Source organism: Acipenser ruthenus, chromosome 13 (genome assembly GCF_902713425.1).
Source record: "Acipenser ruthenus chromosome 13, fAciRut3.2 maternal haplotype, whole genome shotgun sequence".
Lineage (NCBI taxonomy): Eukaryota > Metazoa > Chordata > Actinopteri > Acipenseriformes > Acipenseridae > Acipenser > Acipenser ruthenus.
Window position 1 is genome coordinate 22,633,368 of NC_081201.1, and position 19,837 is coordinate 22,653,204.

The window sequence follows — 19,837 nt, forward strand, 5'->3', positions numbered from 1 at the left end:
CGCCATACAGATGGACGGATGTATAGACAGACAAAAACACCCATAATCTGCTATTGTGAATAACTAAACAGCGTTAATACCAAGTTTCACGACAACTGGATAAGCAGATCTCCAGATACAGGCACAAATGTGTGAAGTGTAACTTTCCTACGTATGACTTCCTCCACTACAGTTTATGGTTAACTGAAGTGGAGTAACACTAGCTTCTTAGTGTACGTTTCACTTTATATACCTGTCATGTAATAAGCTTTATCTTTATGATAAGATTTCTTCTGTAACAATACTGCTTCTGTTCAGATGACTGCCAATTTAACACAAACTCGCTAATCTAGAACTAGATTTATAGTTACAGAAGCAACACAGGAATTGTAAATGGGTTTTTCCACAATGTATCTTGAGAACAAGCTGACTTCAGTCTTACATCATTCCTTGGACATGCGGTAATGAGATCCGAAACAGGTCAGTTTTTTTTTTTTTGAAGAATACCACTTGGTATTAATTGAGGTTTCCTAGATCCGAGAATTTAAAACATCTACCAACTTGTGTAAATAGGTTGTCCCACAGATGTTTTATATAAAACTGACTGTTGCAAGTCAGTTTGAGTCACAATAGACAACACAGCAGGTCAGACTTTGACAGATGGGCTGATGGTTGTTCACAAGAAACAGTATTAAACGTGCTGACTCAGAGGGCCTGTGATGGGGTGTAGGGTCTCCGTACATCTGCTGGCTTAGCAGAAGGCAAATATACTGGGACACACTGCAAGTAATGCACATTGATGTGTAGTTTGTCTGTGTGTGCTCTGCCTACCTGCCATAGGAAGGGCTTCTATATGGCTTGTAGCCACTAGATCTAGGTGGCAGGATCACTTGCGGTGTCTATATCCACTTAAGGTCTATATCCACTTAATACATTAAGGAAACGTATACATGGTCAATGCACCACATGTTTTGTTTTCTGTTTAAAAAGTTTATCCCTTTTGTTGTATGACAAAGTAAAGGAGCGATGAAATTGAAATTCTATTGTGTTCCTTTATACTCGTGACCCCCACCCTCTTGGCCTTTTACTGGGCCATTCTGCAGAACAGAACAGGCACTTACCATTGAGGAATGGTCATGCATCCATCCAGAACAATTTAAACACGTTTATTAATGTTAATTACTACAGTCTCGTGGCTACATACATCTGCTTTTTCTTTTTTAATCATTATTGTTTGATGACATGCAAGTCCTTGAACACACCTACTGGTGTGCGATTTCCTAGGAAACAGTCTTCCTAAATACAGACGTGCTCAAATTTGTTGGTACCCCTCCACAATTTTCTCTGAAATAACTTGAAACTGACAAAAGTAATTGGCATCCACCATTGTTTATTCCATATTTAACAGAAATCAGACTTTGCTTTTGATTTTTTATTCAACATAATATTGTAAATAAGAAAACAAATGAAAATGGCATGGACAAAAATGATGGGACCGCTAACCTAATATTTTGTTGCACAACCTTTAGAGCCAATCACTGCAATCAAATGTTTTCTGTAGCTCTCAATGAGACTTCTGCACCTGAAGGTAGTTTGGCCCACTCTTCCTGAGCAAACTGCTCCAGCTGTCTCAGGTTTGATGGGTGCCTTCTCCAGACTGCAAGTTTCAGCTCTTTCCATAGATGTTCGATAGGATTCAGATCAGGCCTCATAGAAGGCCACTTCAGAATAGTCCAATGTTTTGTTCTTATCCATTCTTGGGTGCTTTTAGCTGTGTGTTTTGGGTCATTATCCTGTTGGAGGACCAATGACCTGTGACTGAGACAGAGCTTTCTGACACTGGGTAGTACGTTTCGCTCCAGAATGCCTTGATAGTCTTGAGATTTCATTGTGCCCTGCACAGATTCAAGGCACCCTGTGCCAGGCGCAGCAAAGCAGCCCCAAAACATAACCGAGCCTCCTCCATGTTTCACTGTAGGTATGGTGTTCTTTTCTTTGAAAGCTTCATTTTTTCGTCTGTGAACATAGAGCTGATGTGACTTGCCAAAAAGCTCCAGTTTTGACTCATCTGTCCAAAGGACATTCTCCCAGAAGGATTGTGGCTTGTCAATCTGCATTTTAGCAAATTCCAGTCTGGCTTTTTTATGTTTTTCTGTCAAAAGTGGAGTCCTCCTGGGTCTTCTTCCATGGAGCCTTACTTTCGCTCAAAAAGCGACGGATGGTGCAATCAGAAACTGACTTACCTTCACCATGGAGTTCAGCTTGTATCTCTTTGGCAGTTATCCTTGGTTCTTTTTCTACCATTCGCACTATCCTTCTGTTCATTCTGGGGTCGATTTTCCTCTTGCGGCCGCGCCCAGGGAGGTTGGCTACAGTCCCATGGACCTTAAAAGTCTTAATAATATTTGCAACTGTTGTCACAGGAACATCAAGCTGCTTGGAGATGGTCTTGTAGCCTTTACCTTTACCATGCTTGTCTATTATTTTCTTTCTGATCTCCTCAGACAACTCTCTCCTTTGCTTTCTCTGGTCCATGTTCAGTGTGGTGCACACAATGATACCAAACAGCACAGCGACTACTTTTCTCCATTTAAATAGGCTGAATGACTGATTACAAGATTGGAGACATGTGTGATACTAATTAAAGAAACTAATTAGTTTGAAATATCACTATAATCCAATTATTTATTATCTTTTCTAAGGGGTACCAACAAATGTGTCCAGGCCATTTTAGAATATCTTTGTAGAAAAAGCAATAATTCATCTCTTTTCACAGCTTCTTTGCTTTATTCTATGACATACCAAAGGCATGCAAGTATACATGATAAAATAGCTTTTAATTTCATCACTTTTCAGGAGGAATGAAGCATTATTTCAATGAGGTGTAAGGGTACCAACAAATTTGAGCACGTCTGTATAAACAATGACGTAATCCATGGCTTCAAGACAAAGAACCCTTTGTTTGTACAGTAATTGCACAGCATTCACTCATATAACTAAATCAAATAAAAAAAAAGGTTTTGTTTTAGGCAAGATGACAAAAAAATGTAGATATACAGCTGTGGCCAAAGGTTTTGTATCCTCCTATAGAATTAACAAATTGTGCTTCATAAAGTTGAATGAAACCTGCTGAATAATGTTACGTTAACATATTGAATTATCTACCGCTTTGTAGTTTTCTATGTTCGTTCTTAAAGTTAAGTATAGATACACACTTCTGTAATTAAAAGGTGACACAACAAAAGTCTACAACGCAACATCATTGACAAAGCTCATTGATCAGAGCTATTTGTTTGCAAATGATGTGCATTATATTCTAAGAATTATGGTAATTCTGTTAAGATTCTTCTCTTGTAAACCATTCTCAGTCTGAATCCTGATACCCTACCTGTGGTTCAGATGATAGGTTCATCTTGTATGGGTTGGTCTTTCCTTCATCACCCACCATAGGGGACCATAGTTTGGTTTCAGACCTAGTAAAATGAAATGAGCAAATTAGTATTTATATATAGTGAGCCAAACTGACATACAGTATTTTTTGACTACTGGGTGTCACTGGTGGCAATTTAGCAAATTTGTTTGTGACCATTTTTTTTGACATTTTGGATGAGTGACTGCAACCCATAACTAAAATGAGCTGATTTGAATACAATCTGGCAACATTAACTTTGTGTTACAGAACCCCCTGCAGTGTTTACAATATACATTACGTTACCTTTGCTGTCTGTGTCGATGGCGCAGTGTTGTATTTTTAAACATATTGTTGACTCTCTTACGTTGTATTTAAATCACACATCATAAATCAACTGGGGAATACATTTCTCAACATTTACTCAGGAACATTCCCAAAAGGACAATGATTTCTCTTTTAAGGATCACACTGTATCCAGATCATGCTCCCCCTGCAACACTGCTGAATGGATACACTGCGATGTTCAAAAGAAAAACTATAGAAATGCCCTTCCTCGCTTTGAGTTTAGCAGCCATTTCTGGTTCGAGTGACTTAGATAGTCTGCAACACCAGTCAAGGTCCACAACCAGAGCCTGCAGCCAGAGGGCACTTTCAGTATTAGAAAACGATTTTACTTGTTTTAAGAGACACCATTTTAAAACCCAGACTGACCTTGTGGTTCTAATGATTTGTCAGGTGTTTGAGGAAATGTTATAGATATTGATAGATAAACAATTGAACAGAGTACAGTGTATCACTGCAAAGTGTACGCCTCAAGCAATGGGACAGGTTTAAAATGAAGTCATACCTTAATTTATGTGAAGAGCTGAAACCTCATACACTCGTACTCTCAGTCTCTATCAATATAGAGCTGCAAACACCATTGAATAGTGTTGTTAAAGTAATTCAAATGATACTGTGTTGTGCACACACGCCTTTCATTATTGAAGTGAGTGCACTCCCTGTTTAAAGTAACAAATTAACTCGGAACACCATTGCATTTGTTAGGTTTGTGTGACGGCAGCCTGTGAGACTGTGTTTTTGTTTATGCTTTTGGAAGAAAGTACAGTACGTAAATCGATTGAGAGCTCGTCAAGCACAGCTATGCTCTTTTCTGCAAAACCAGCGGAGACGGTTTTGCTTTTTATGCACTGCTAAATAGAGTGGGGATGATTTGCAGTACCATGACGGTAGATCGAAGCATTTGGGCGATCTTCCGACCAGAAGGCTGGTGGGAATGACTTGAGTGGTCTCCAAATGACAGGATTAATGCATGTCTAAGGAGTCGTATATACATCTTTGTCACCTATCCAGGAGTGCCAAAACACACAAATGAGATATTCAGTATTGGTGGAAAAATTAGTTTCGGTCGCACTGTGGCGCTTGGGGACACGAACTGTCCCATATTGTTTTATTTAAGTTGCAAAACCAAAAATACATTTTTTTTCTTACAACAGAATATTACACAACTGTACTTCAAATAAAAAATAAAATTAAAAAAAGTATATTATAAGTATGCACTATTTACTATTGTCATGAATTTAATGTTCATCAATATTACAAAATCAATTTGGCTCATCAGGCACCTATATATTTTTTTAGTCATGTTTAGCACACAGAAATGTCTGATAAATGCTGACATCATTACTTGCGCATAAATCCACCGAGCACCTACTGCGGTTGTTTAAGTGCAGTTTTAACACACACACACACACACACAGTTGCTGCGCATTAAGTAACTGAACAGAATTAATAACCAAACTCGCTACTTGCTCCGAACAGGATTGCAGCCAAACTGTGTGTGTACTTAAACTGCATTAAATGGTGAACTCGCAACCGCATTTATGCTGTGTGTGTGTATGAGGCCTAAGGGTATACTTTCACCCAGCCCATTATCTGAGTCACCTCACACACTTACTTTACAATTTAAATCAGCTTCCAATGTCTCTTACATTTTTTTTTTTCCTACATGTTCCTTAGTATTTTACAGTATTTGCATTCATTGGGAGTGGATTGGATTCGGTTTCTCTAATAACGAGGCATTTTTCATTTTTCTTTAAATCTTACATCCCCTGGCTTTCAGCTGCATTGAGTTTGTCCAAGGAATTCCTTCCATTAAAATCATGTGACCTTTTGAACTCTGCCAGCCCCGCCTAGCCCAAGTACTCAGTCTCTATCAATATAGAGCTGCAAACACCATCGAACAGTGTTGTTAAAGTAATTCAAATGATACTGTGTATTCATGCAAGTTGTAATCTTATGTTGACAATATCAGCTATGGTTTTTCAGATGATATTCACAGTACTGTAGCAAAACCATAACTCTTAACATTATCTATAAAACACATGCTACATTTAAAAGAAACTGAATACATTCAAGCATGTCAATTAGAATACATTGAAAATGTAACTAGAGTTTTTTTTTTTTTTTAAAACAAAAGTACAACTTAAAGTTATAAGGTTGTCTGTTTTGGGTTTATCTATTGAGAAATGTGGTTTTCTTCATTGTTATACAAAATATGAGAAAACATTTTCTAGAATGCATGAAAAAATATTTGGGTATGTGTGAAGTTGATAGGTTACAGCAAGCATACATATATTTAAGGCCTTAAAATAAATATAATATATATAATAAAAAAATACACATCTTTTTATGCTGGTTGAAACTGCACAGTTTTCGAAGATACTGTTTTTGAATGTGTTTTTGTGGGTCTGCCTTTTTACTTCTGGTTTGTAATTTCTAATTTGTTTGGGGAGAAAATCTTCTGACACTAGATTTCTATAAAACGTATTATTCACATAACAGAAATTACTAAATAGTAGTGAAAGGTAAACATGAGGGACCTCTCTATTAATGTTATTTTGATTCTTGCACCCTTGCATGTATAGACATTATCCTTTGGGCACCCTCTGCTGCAGCAAACCATAACTCAGCTCCCACAATTTATTTAAACAATGTCGCACGACTCTCGCAATGCTAGAGATCTCGCTAAGAAGACACAACAAATATTTTAATTAGTATATTGCGGCTCTTTTCATAACATTTTCTCTAACAAATATACTTTGCGAATTGTCGCAACGAAAATGCAAATTGTAGAATGTTTGCGCTGCGACTGGCCCATCTTAGTACATCTACCCCTTATTAATAATAATAATAATAATAATAATAATAATAATAATAATAATAATAATAATAATAATAATAATAATAATACCCCTTAGTTGTTTGGTTCTAGTTTTGTAAAATTAACATGCGTTTTACATCTTTCAACACAATAGGAGTTAATTAAAGACTGCAGTACACGCTTTGAAAACATGGCCCAATGGATTTTACCTCATAGATCTCCAGCTGAATCCAGCTGAAGAGGTTTAAAAGGAAAGAAGCCATTTCATTACACAAGTATCCTCATCATGGTCATGGCACCGGAACATGACCTACTCCCTTGAAAACAAATAGAAGTTTGCACCTAACCTACTAACAAATAGTTATACAAATAGAATCATTGGTTCTGGGAAAGGCAAAAACAGAGGATGGACCCGCACTGCATTTTTGAGGGCTATTTTTCATGGATTTATTTCAAACTCCATTGAAAAACGGTTTGAACTTAACTCTGTAGCTGAACCCCAAATGTTGATGTTAGTTGACCTGTGTGACAATGAACTCCACAACGTTCTTTGTTCACGAGATACAGAGGATGTTGGACAGACGGTTGGAGGAAAGCTTTTAGTATACTCCGTCTTGCTTTGCGTGGCAAAAGATAACCAAACAGAACTGTTAAGCTCATCTAGTTTAACTTGTATCAAAATGATATTCTCTTTTTCATTCGCCAAGCACTAATGGTTAACACAGTTTTACCAGGAACTGCCTTTAGGCTCTACATGGAATTACAATGCATGCCCAAGTCTGGAAACATTCTGACTCAACTTCAGAGCAGTATGGAATGCAGAATACCCTGGTGTAAATTTCTTCCGCTCTCAGTTATTCCAAAACACGAAGGCGACATTTCAATAATGTGCAAAGGCCTACCGGAGTGTACATTATCCTGCTTTCCCTGTCCTAGAAGCTACTTTACTTTCTAGGTTATACACAGTGCTTATATCCAGTTTAACACAGCAACTAATTTATTTGAAACACAAGCCTTTAACATTGTTCTCATTTTACTAAGCTTCTGCTTTAGTAGTTTTTATATGACATTTATCTATACTGAACAAACTGTTTTAGAAACAGTTTCTAGTAGCAGGGGTTGCAAACAACTTTTTGATATTTAAAAACACAAGGGGTCTTTTTTTAATGCTTTAAAATGTCTGTTTTAAAGAGCTGCCTATTTTAATGGTTTACAAAGTGGTGTAGGTAAATACTGCCACCTTCTCTTCCACACCTCATCTCCTCCTCTTCCACACCTCATCTCCTCCTCTTCCACACCTCATCTCCTCCTCTTCCACACCTCATCTCCTCCTCTTCCACACCTCTCCTCCTCTTCCACACCTCATCTCCTCTTCCACACCTCCTCATCTCCTCTTCCACACTTCACCTCCTCTTCCACACTTCCTCTAAGAGTGGTTTCAGGGTGAGGGAACTATAAATGCTTTGGGTAGTACTAAAACAGCTAGTGAAATGAGTTATTCTACCTAAGAGCATTATATAGCATTACTAACTCCAGCCCAAAGGATTTGGAGTGACTTCAATAAACTTATCAGAGGTTCAAGGTTGCTCTTTTGTATTGTGGTTGACCTCAAATAAATCGCACTGAACTCATTTCCGTACCCCGTCTGTATGTGGTAAATCTTTTTGGACTTACAAAAGAATTGCAATGTATTTGCGTCATGTGTTTTATAGGCATTTTGTTTTAAAAAGTCATCTATGCTTCTATGTCTGATGATGAGTGATGAGTGTTCAGACTTGATTTCAGGATTTAGTTTCTGTGTAAACTTGATTTTTATTACATCTGTGTTTGTTCTCCTGCCCTACAGTTTTTGGTTACACAACAACTTAGATACACAGGGGTTGGGCCAAAAAAATGGAAACTACGGTCGTAACACATAATTCAGTTCTTACAGATCTTCATAGCTCATTCATTTAAGCCCTGAACACATGCCAAGTGCCTAGCAGAGCTCAGAAAACAGACTCCCTGGATTCCTTGGTTCTTACTTAAGTTCCTGACTGAAAAAATAAGCTGCAATATATTAACTAAGTCCTGATACTGTAGTTAAAATACTAACAGAATCCAGATGGTCCATGCGGTTTTATATATCACTGGAATCCCTTTCCTTTAAAAAAAAACAAAATATTGTGGGTGTGTGGCAATGTGGCCACGCCCTTGTGCGTAGTTTGTTTATATGTTACGTGTTGTGTGTAAATGTTGGTGTATAGTCATTGGTACACGGCATATAAATGGGTCTGTGTAACACGAGTGATTTAAAATTATATATTTTGTATTTAGGCACGAGGATGGCACATCACATCACGTGCATTTAAAGTATTAGTATGTGAACACGGGAAAGTGCACTTTAATTAATTCACGTGAAGTTGTACCGAGATTCCAACTGAATGATTGACTAGCAATCGAGTCTCGGTACAACTGCATAAAAGCAGCATGTTTTCACTCACTTGGGGTTGGGTGTTCGGTGAGTGGAGAACGGGTGTGGAGAAGGAGAAAATAAAAAGTAAACCAAGGAAAAAGTAAATATATGTTTTCACTCACCGTGTTTGTTCATTTGTTTGTTAGTCCACCGTAGTGTTAATCCGTTTTGTTTGTCTGTTTATTTTGGTTCAAGTGCCGTGTCCTGTGTTTTGTGTGCAAACCTTTTATTTTCTGTTCTGTTTAATTATTAAATGCTGAGCGCGATCACGCGCTCAGCTTCACCAAAACCCCAAGTCTCTGTGTTTTACTGCCTGTTTCTGGTCTGACGTCACCCACTGCAGTCGTCATTGTGACAAGGTGTAATAAAATACTTGACTGACCAGTAGAATCTCGAATTGCAAAGTGAATCCCCTGTTTTTAGTTTGGACAGTATAGGGAAGATATTGTAAGGTCATGGAGTTTCCTCTAAATAGTTTTAATATAGCGGTTCTCAACCAGGGGAGGAATGTCAGTGTACCCTTGTTCGGTACTGTACATAAAACGGATCGGTTTTGTGGTGTGTGAAAAAAGACTGTGCAGGTGCATCATCGTCTGAAAAACAATAAGTTTGGTAATATTTTGTTCGGAGAAAATAGTGTCAAATTCATCAGTTTTAAGAAAGAGTTAAGTTAACGATGATCCAACGATGACAAAAAGATACTAGGTATGTATTTTTGTTTTTAAACATAAGACTTTTGAGAAAAGTCTCATTTATCGAAGCCCCCTTATCATATTCAACATACAACAAAACCATGGTAACCAACATTCTAACTGAAATAACATTTGGTCACAGCACAGCTATACATTGTAAAGATAAAAGATCTTACACAAATAAAAAAAATGTCTCAAATAAACTGTAGAAAACACAGCATATAAAAGTGTATTACACAAACTTTTATAGCATAAATGTACGAGTAAAATTGGGGCGGATGCTGATCTTTTGGTGCTAACGATATAGAATTTCACATCACATGCACATTACATTATGTATAAAGGTTCTAAATACCAGTACAATATTTTGAGTTGTTATTTATAGATAAAACAGAAGAAGGAAGAGTGAAGATTATGAGGCATAGTGAGATACACATTTTGGAAGCGATTTGCACTAGCAATGGAGAGAAGCTGGCCGCAGAAATAAAAGCCATGGAGTGAAGCGGATTCAAAGAGAAATAGACCTATGAGCTCCACTCCACTCACATGCTCTGGGTTTGAGCTGTGAGCTCCACTCCGCTCACATGCTCTGGGTTTGAGCTGTGAGCTCCACTCCGCTCACATGCTCTGGCATTTTCGTTAAGAATAAAGTAACATTGTTAAATGTTCCATCTTCCTTTTATCTATTTTAATACTGATATAGGGCCACAACCTTCCCCACCAAAAAGCTTTTCATAATCATACAGTAGCCCCTCGCTAAACCGGACATGTTTGTCCAACATAAGGAGGTGTCGGTTTAAAAACAATACAATAAAATCGCACACACATACATTTACAGTTCGATGTATTTTAAATATAAATAATTGCGCTGAAATAACACTAATGTGTTTTGGGTAGGCTACACATTACATTATGTAAAAATATAAATCTGTACAGTAGACCTATACAGTATAGTAGTATTGGTCTACAATGCGAATAAATTATTATTTTAAATTGAAACTAAATGATTGTTTTTTTTTAAATTTATTTTATTTTAATTATCATTATTTTTAACTTGGTCTACTTAGTAGCCTAGACAATTAACACACAATGAGCTGGAGGGGTTAGTGGCACATGTGTGCAGTCTACTGCTCCCAACATGCTGGGGGAAACAGGAAATGTCATAGAAATTTGTTTTCAAGGCTTGTAAGTACACCCTGACTTTAGTGAAAATTAGGTACTTGGGTGTTCATCTCAAAAATACATTGAGCACACCTGGTAACACACGAGAAAAAGCGGACTGAGAAATGCCAGCAACGATTGTGACTGTTTAAAAGATGCTTTCAAAAGTTCTTAACAAATTGATGCAATTGTAAGTGTCACAATTGCCCGCAGCTTTAGTACATCTCATTACAATATTTTTGATCCACCCCGTTTTTGTGAATTTCTGCAGGAATGCCCAGAATTACATATTAATTTAAGGCTAAAGTGCAAATAAGAACTGCGGCTGCAAAGCATTCGTTAAAATGATGCTAACAGCGTTGTGTTTGTTTAGTGCATTTCATGCTACACTTCCAGCTGGTTTGCAACAATTGCGACAGATGCAACACTTTAGTACATCTACCCCTAAGTGTTTCCTCTTGCGTCCCACTGTCAGCGTATACCTAGCAAAAGCCTACCTGCACCTTAACCCGCTAATATCAAAAGTAGGTGCTTTGAATGACAGGCGCTTGAGCAGGTAAATGAAAGTGCACAGTCGGTACAGTTTTTGATGATTGACAGTTGTTTAAGCGAATGAGAGCATTCTAGCGCTGCTTCAGTCAACGAGATCTGTCAGAACTGGGTGAAATGACAGTGACAGTGAAACTATACTAACAGATCACTGAGATGATTGACAGCGACCCCTAGCCATTCAGAGTGGAACGGAGACGGGACAGACAGTAAGCATAAAAACTAAACAAACTATAGAGGATTTCTAAATTGTTATATTTGGTACAAAAATAAAAAAATTGCGAGTGACTTTACCGACGTTTATCCTATATAAATTTATTTCAGTTGAACTCTCATTTTTTGGGAATTTGACGTTTACGAGCTTTATCGAAAAGCAGCAAGTCTAAATATAACTTATATTTCTCGCTATTGTGGCAGGGGGGCTTCAAGTAAGAAACAATGGCGAAGGAGGGGCATGAATCAATAATCACATGCCTATAATTTGCTGCAATAAATTCAACTTCATTTTAAATTAAATGTGAAAACTGATACACTGCTGCACATGATACAGTTCTAAAAAACAGTCAATATAGGTGACCTGTATCTGAGGTGTTTTTAAATTTTTTATAAATAAAATATACCAGAACCTAATTGAAATATTCAGGTTGGGCGAATTACTTTCTACTGTATATCCCTTGTAGTGTTGTAGTCACGGGATTTACAATTCTCCACATAAACTCAAAGAATTATTTAAACCATCTTAACTATTTTTGGGAATGATAAATACTGGAGAAATAGAACCCAGATGTATTGCAAACAACAAATAGCAAGGGGAAATAAGCAATTAAAAGGACTTTTGCAGCTATAGAACTTACTCCTTAAAAACAGCACCTTCTGTATCCGGTACAATGTTTCAATAGCACATAGTACATACTGTGGGTATATTTGTAGTCTATTTCTTCTCTATGTCGGCTCTAAAAAAGTGAATCATCATCAGTACATTGTTTTATGCTTGTTTCATCTCTCCTGCTAGCTGACCTATTACCTTGAATTCACCTGGGCTAGATACAGCAAGACCACAACAAGAAAGAAAGCATGTCTTTCCTGTGTCCCTATACGCAGTACGTCTTTGCACAGCACCTATATTCATGACTCACATTTCTGTGCCTGAAAGCACCTCATTCTTAAAACCTTTGTGGTTAGGATCAAATCAGACTGGCATGTGTCTTTGATTCCAACACGTATATTCATTATACAAGAGATCTATCAGCAAAAGCGACACTCCCCTTAGAACTGTGTTCAATCTTAACCCATACTGTACCTGTCTTTCCCTATCGATCCTATCATAATGCTTTACCTGGATAGTGCCTATAAATCACTGATGTCTGAAGTGGAAAACCACTTTTCCTGTCAATCACATTCCCGCAAGTTACTGAAATACATTCATAAAAAATGTATATTCAAAGACTTTAAACCTGCTTAAACATTTTTCACTTTCTACCAGTTCAATTGATTGATGCAACAACTGACACTCTCCAGCTTTATATAAAACACATGTACTAACAATTATGTACGAGCTGCAGAATTAAAACAGGAATATACCAGGAATATAAATTAGCTGCACAACTGTACATTTTAAATCAGAGCTGTCAAAAACGGATGGTCATGACGTTTGTCAGCAGTATGTACAGAATAGTATAGATGAAGCTCAAGTTTCATGACAATTCAAATTTACCAGATAGTGTATGTAAATATGTAAGTGTGACATACAGATTGACGGGTTAACAGACAGACAGACAGACAGACAGACACCCCCCTATATCTCTAGAATCTGATATTATCAATACTTTATGTGAAATAATGTTAATACCAAGTTTCATGACAATGGACAAGCAGTTTTCCAGATTACCATTACCATGGCCAGCTATAAAAAAAAAAAAAAAAGGTGATTAATTTGTCCTTGCATCACATCTGTTTTTGGATTTGTCTGTAATGCCCAATTTCCAAAGATAGTCAGCTGGAAGCTAAACAGAATGTGTTCCCAGAACCCTCTGCAGGAATACAACTGCCAAGGAAAATGCTAGTTGGCAGACATGCATGAGGTGGTACAGCAAGACAGATGTGACCGAGAGTGGTGTTTCATGCCGACCTGGTGTCAAAGGGTAAAGCGCTGTATGTTAATGCCGTCAGAAATCACAATGGAACCTCACTGGACTCCAGGTTGCAGTTCAGGTAGTGTATAAATATATGCCAATATATATATATATATATATATATATATATATATATATATATATATATATATATATATATATATATATAGTCCTGTTCTCACGTATACTCAATAAAGGAGTTGTGGTAAAGTAATTCAAGGGAGGTACATAAGTTTGAGAATAAAAAGAGCATTATTCCCTGACATGGCACATTTTACCACTAGAGGTCTCCTGAAACACAGTCAAATAGGATCATTAATGTTCAATTCACTGTTTATGGAATAATGGGTCATTTAATTGTCTAATTAAATCCACCAGTATAAAAAGACTTGGTATGTCCGGCTCGCGTGTGGGTTTTGAGTAGGAGAGCCTTCGAGCAGTGATGGTGAGAAGAGAGAGAGAAAGAGAGAGAGGGAGAGGGAGAGGGAGAGAGAGAGAAAATAAACACAATTACAAGTAAGGTCTGCTGTATTTCCAGTGAAACTAAACACTACGGTGTAGTCAGTGCTCCGGAGGAGTTCGCATTTTCTTTGTTCATTTTGGTTCTGTGCTCGAATTAGTTTAAACCTTTTTGTTTGGACTTAATAAACGTACACAAAGTGCTTAAACTGCCATTTCTCGAGTCTGGGTCAGATATATAGCAACAGACCACCACTGACCAGGGCACCATACCACAGAGTTTATTCTTCAGCTTGACAAAATAATTGAAGACTGAAAGGATTAATTAACATGTCAGTGTTAGCAATGCAAACATTATGACAGTCAAATTAAACTTAGGGAGTAGCTGCTTTGAAACAGTAATTATCTACAGTGTCTAGCTTCCTTCTTATTTAGATTGTATCTAACCATCTGCTTTTTAATGAACCGACTTATAAAACTACATTTCCTGCATAATGCCTGGGGGACAACTATAAAGCACAGGGTCATATAACAATTGGAACAGCGCACTCATTGGCTAATCATGTTCAGCCAACCACAGGGTGGGGGCATTTCCATTACTTCATAACTAGTCCTCAATGGCTGTCAATGCCCTTCTGCGATAGGACAGAAAAGTTAAAACAATAGATGGAAATACCTGTGTTATGCCAAAAAACACTAATCATAACCAGACCACAGTACTGCCAGCAATTGCAACATAATGGATTTGGAACATATGTTACTGTACCACTCCATTCAATCAATACCGTGTATGAACTGCCCTTAACCATTGCCTTTTCAGAAAGCAAGGTAAATGCAATAGCATTAGGATGACGAATGTCTGTTTATGTAGATCATATTGGCATAAGTAAAAGTGAATGGTTTGAGGCTGAAAGTAGGTCTGTTTACGTGTCGCCATAACCCACACAGACACTCGCTTTACTATTAATATGCAAATTACAAAATCCAGCTATATTTATTTTCCAATCAATGCCACCCTTTTTTTAGTCCACTGTCAATTTCATTGAAAAGAGGGAAAATGTTGAGGAAGACAATAAGTGGCTGAGGTATGCTGCAGATTGTGATGTTACCATTTTCAATAGACTTGAATGGAATTCTGTGAGGTGCCTCAGGTATTATTATTATTATTATTATTATTATTATTATTATTATTATTTTTTAAATTACGTCAACCGTGCTGATAAGGAGAATGCAGCATGGTAAAAACTGGTAGCTAAGTGGTAGGTTTGATGCCATGAATTGGCTTTCTTCGTGATGTGTTAGAATACAGCAGGTGAAATGCACGCTCTCATTTTTAAGGGGCTTCATACTAGACAGTGGCATAACTGCAGTGTCAACCACTGCCATGATCACAAACTCATTGCACTTCAATAGCAGCTCTTCAAAACCACAGTCAGCAGTCCAGACAGAATGTTTCTGCTGTTTCTACAGCAATAACAGCATTGGTTCTGCTGGCTCAGGGCTCTTAGTTCAGGATCAATAGATATCTTTTGATTTTATTATGCACAAAGTGGTCAATTACTTCACAGATTCAATACTTTTCTGAGCAAAGTCCAAAATATTGAGAGTGACGCTGTCAATACCCTGGAAATCTCGGATACATATCAGTATTTAATATCAGCCCCTTCCATCAGTATTACAGTACCAATGACTGCTGTAAACGTTAAAACAAGCAATTCAGTTTCAATAAAATAGAAGTTATACAATACCTGCACATGTGGCTTAATTGGTGGATACAATATTTTAGTGCCGTTTTTTTTTTTTGGAGTTGAAGGCTTTCAGTTATTTTTTACTCAAATTTGTATTTCTCAACTCTAGACATAAAAAAAAAATGTATTAAAATGGTAGGAATGTGCCAGTTCCTGTTCTATCTGCTTTCTATAAACGGCAGCCCTGTTGATCTCCGAGCTGTTTTCCTCGGTTGTTCCTATCAGCAAAATTCCTCCGTTTCCTGTTTTGGAAAAATGGGTTTTGAAAGCAGATAGCAGACTTTTTGAAAGTGCTGCTAGCCGAGGGATGTACTTGTTTAATCTTTTTTTTTTTTTTCTGTGGATGGGAACATTTAGAATTTTATGGTCCACATTTTTAGGAGGGTAGCGCTACATGAATTAATGGCCATCAGTACACAGCATTACTCATACCAAGATTCAGAAGACGAAAGATACTACCATTGGCCAATGGATAGGAGGAGGTGTTTCTTCTGAGCGGTTTTCAAAATGCCTAAAATAAAATCAATATCATTATTTACCTGTTCAGTGTAAGAACCATCTCCCCTACGCAGCCTTTGATCTTGTTCTGGGCCTCCAAGTGGGTCATGTGCTCAGTTTTTTCTCCATCGATGGCTGTGATCATGTCTCCTATGCACAGGTTAGCTTGTGCTGCCTTGCTGCCAGGGGTTACCTGGAGGATACAACAGGGGCAGCTCATTACAAAGCTGTACAGTAGAAAATAGTTCCTCCACTTTTCTGTGTGGAGGTACTGAACCCTTAAAAGAACACCCTTTTCGCACAAGGGCCTATTTGAAGCAAGTGCAAAGGAAGCAATAAAACAATTGTTATACCTGTAGTAAGGTGACCGTATGGCTCTGTGTTCAGCTGGATAGTTCAGGCTTTTCACAACCCATTGCATTCTGGTACGTTTTGAAAGTTTTCCCCATTAGCCCATTAGTTTATTTTATATGCTGCAACATGTTAGCAGCTTTGCATACAAAGTTGAAATTCCTGCCTATGTGCCTGGCTGCAGCCAACATGGCAGCCATGGTTACACGTGTAAATATTGATCTGGACTAGGTTTGCCCTTTCACTGAAACTAATACAACCAGAAAGTGGTTCAGGGGAGGTTTTGTGAATATGTGCTCAATGATTTACATAGATGTTCATAACTTATTTTGTAGACAGACAACCGTTACAAAAATAAGTAGAGATTTAGGGTTTACAATGCTATTCAAACTTGTTTTTTTTTCCTATTTTTACCCCCAACCTAGCACAATATAAACTAGCATTATTATTTTATTGTAGTTGGTTGCCGACTAAAATAATAAGCACATCCTGTATTTGACAATGAAACATAACTGAAATAAACGCAACACATCTTAGACAATAGCAAAGGCACACAACATTAAACACATTTAGCATTTAGTAGATCTTTAACATAACAGAAACCACTTTTACACCATAGAACATCAACACAATGAAGATCACAAAGTACTGAAATTATTAACATCTGTAAAAACTGTTTTAAAATGGCTGAAACCAACCACTTCTCCACTAGATTGTTACAGAACAAGAGCTGCTTACATTTACTTCCTTGAGCTTTCTGTTTTATTAGTCTAAACTAAAACCCTATTTGATAGATATAATTGTACTAAGGTTTTGTAGCAAGCGAAGATAGTGGTTTCTCTGGGGCTCAGAGACAGCTTCTATGCTAACAAGTTCAGATAAAGAAGAAAAGACGGACAAGAGGAGGTCATTCGACCCTTGTTGCTTGTCATAATTGATACTGTAATTGATTAAAGAATCCAGACAGCTTTAATGGGAGGATCCCAGTGGATCAGCAGCAACATGGCTTAAAAAACCCATTCCATGCACTCTGAATGCAGAACAAAACTTGCCTCCTACCCCCTGTCCTGAAACTGTCTCTACTCAATTGTGCTCAAGGCTTTGTGCTACGTTTCTAAGGGCGATTTGGGTTGGCCTTTTAGGATTTTGAAAACTTCAAATCTCCTCGTTCACCTTATGTTTTTCTCTTTTTTTTTAATTTAGTCGTTGCCAATTATTTTTTATTATTTTCTCCCAATTTAGAATGGCCAATTATTTTTTAGGCTCAGCTCACCGCTACGACCGCTTTTATTTCACACTGCAGACTCACCATGCAACCACCCAAGAGCTACAGCGTCGGAGGACAACGCAGCTCTTGGGCAGCTTACAGGCAAGCCCACAGGTGCCCGGCCAGACTACAGAGGTCGCTGGTGCACGGTGAGCCGAGGACTCTGGCCGACCTAACCCTCCTTCCCCCCGGGCGACACTCGCCCAATTGTGCGCCGCCCCCTGGGAGCTCCCGTCCACGGTCGGCTGTGGAATAGCCTCGACTCGAATCGGTGACGTCCAGGCAATAGAGCGCATCCTGCACTCCACGCGGAGCGCCTTTACAGGATGCGCCACTCGGGAGCCCATTCACCTTCTGTTTTCTAGGTTAAATTGATTCAGGTCCCTTAAACCAATCCATAAACTTTAGTCTAGTTTTGTTTCCTCTTATTCTCCTGCAGTGTGGAGACCAAAACTGATGTGGTCTTGCCAGAACACCTTGCAGTGTTTACAAGAAGCACATTACTTCTACTGTATCCAGTGTTGTCCATACCACAGCAATATATTTTTCAACATAATACTGATTGATATTTTTGGTCACTCGGAAGAAAGAGAATGCGTGTTGCAGGAGGGAGCATGATCTGGATACACTGCAATCAGAGAAATTCTGTCTGTCTTTCTCCTGGCAAATGCTCCCGAGTAAATGTTGAGAAATATATTTATGATCCATGCTGTGTGATTAAAAAAAAAAAAAGTCAGAAATGGGTTTAAAAATATAAAACTGTGGTACGGGCAACACTGTAGCTATGGTCACCTACTACCTAACTGGTTTAAAAGTAACATTTATCATCATTAGTCGACTTGAAATGTATTTCACTGTCTAAAGCAAGTTTCAAGATTCTAAAGTCCTGTTAGCTTTCAGTGTGCAGTGGCCTGTGGGATAATGACCAGTCAAGACAAGGTGAGGTTTATAATTGTTGTACAAAGAGAGGTTATTCTGCACAACACATTAACGTATACTTAACTGGGCAGCAGCATAAACTACTGTCAGCTAAATAGCAGATCAAATGACTTGCCAGTGGTAACCTGCAGAGAAACCAAGCCAGTCCTGCTGGACTCCCTTTGTATACCAGATGGACAGCGGGATGGACGGTGATATTCAGAGACAAACTGCACTGCTAAATGTGTAGTTTGAGCCGTTAAAATACAAGCCGATTAAAAACAGCCCCCGATTAAATAAACCTGGCTACAAAACTGGATCTAAGCATGAATGGAATGCAGTTGTCGAACAAAATAAGTCTCCTGAAAGCTATAATGACAGGAAGGAGTTCTGCAACAAATACAGACAGCTGTAATTTACTGATAATGCTTCACGATAAACTGGGGCAAGCACAGATATATATAGACCTATGTCTAGAGCCCCGTGAAATTATTTTCATTTTTTATCATTTTTTCATTTTATATTTCACAAATGTCATTGTATTTTTCACAAATGTTGTTTTATTACAAATACACATTAATAAAACAACTCAACTAGATCAATAATAGTACAGTACACATCATGTTTTAACTACATAAATATATTTATTAAACATTTTCTGCTTTTTTAAAAAACATTGACATAAAAATAATTTAGTTACCATAATTTCTCATTAGCAGCAGTAATGGTAAGATACAGTCCCCCCTTCTTTTTAATGAACTGCCTATTTACAGTAAATACTGCCCATGCCCTCCATAAAAATACAAAAAGATCAAATATATATTTACACTGCCCTACTATTGTGGGTCTGTCATTTACACATACAGCAATCTACACATTTATATAAAAATAAAAAATAAAAACAACCACAACACACCACACACACACACGATAGGATTTGTATTTCAATCCCATTGCACTCAAGCAGTATACAACAAGCTTGGGGTTTCTCAGTATTTAAAACACGAAGCAAAGCAGATTCATTCATTCAAATCCATTCAAATCCAAAACAGC

At 37.7% G+C, this 19,837-nt stretch overlaps 1 protein-coding gene across 1 annotated transcript in view; it reads right to left on the reverse strand.

Annotated features, from left to right (window-relative positions):
• LOC117418426 (PDZ and LIM domain protein 1-like) overlaps positions 1-19,837 on the reverse strand; it is a 48,079-nt gene that overhangs the window by 9,105 nt on the left and 19,137 nt on the right. Inside the window, exons 2-3 of the mRNA XM_034031465.3 lie at positions 16,290-16,441; positions 3,368-3,452 (exon numbers count right to left, since the gene is read on the reverse strand). Of these exons, the coding sequence (XP_033887356.2) occupies positions 3,368-3,452; positions 16,290-16,441 (237 nt within the window). The remainder of the gene's footprint in view (positions 1-3,367; positions 3,453-16,289; positions 16,442-19,837) is intronic.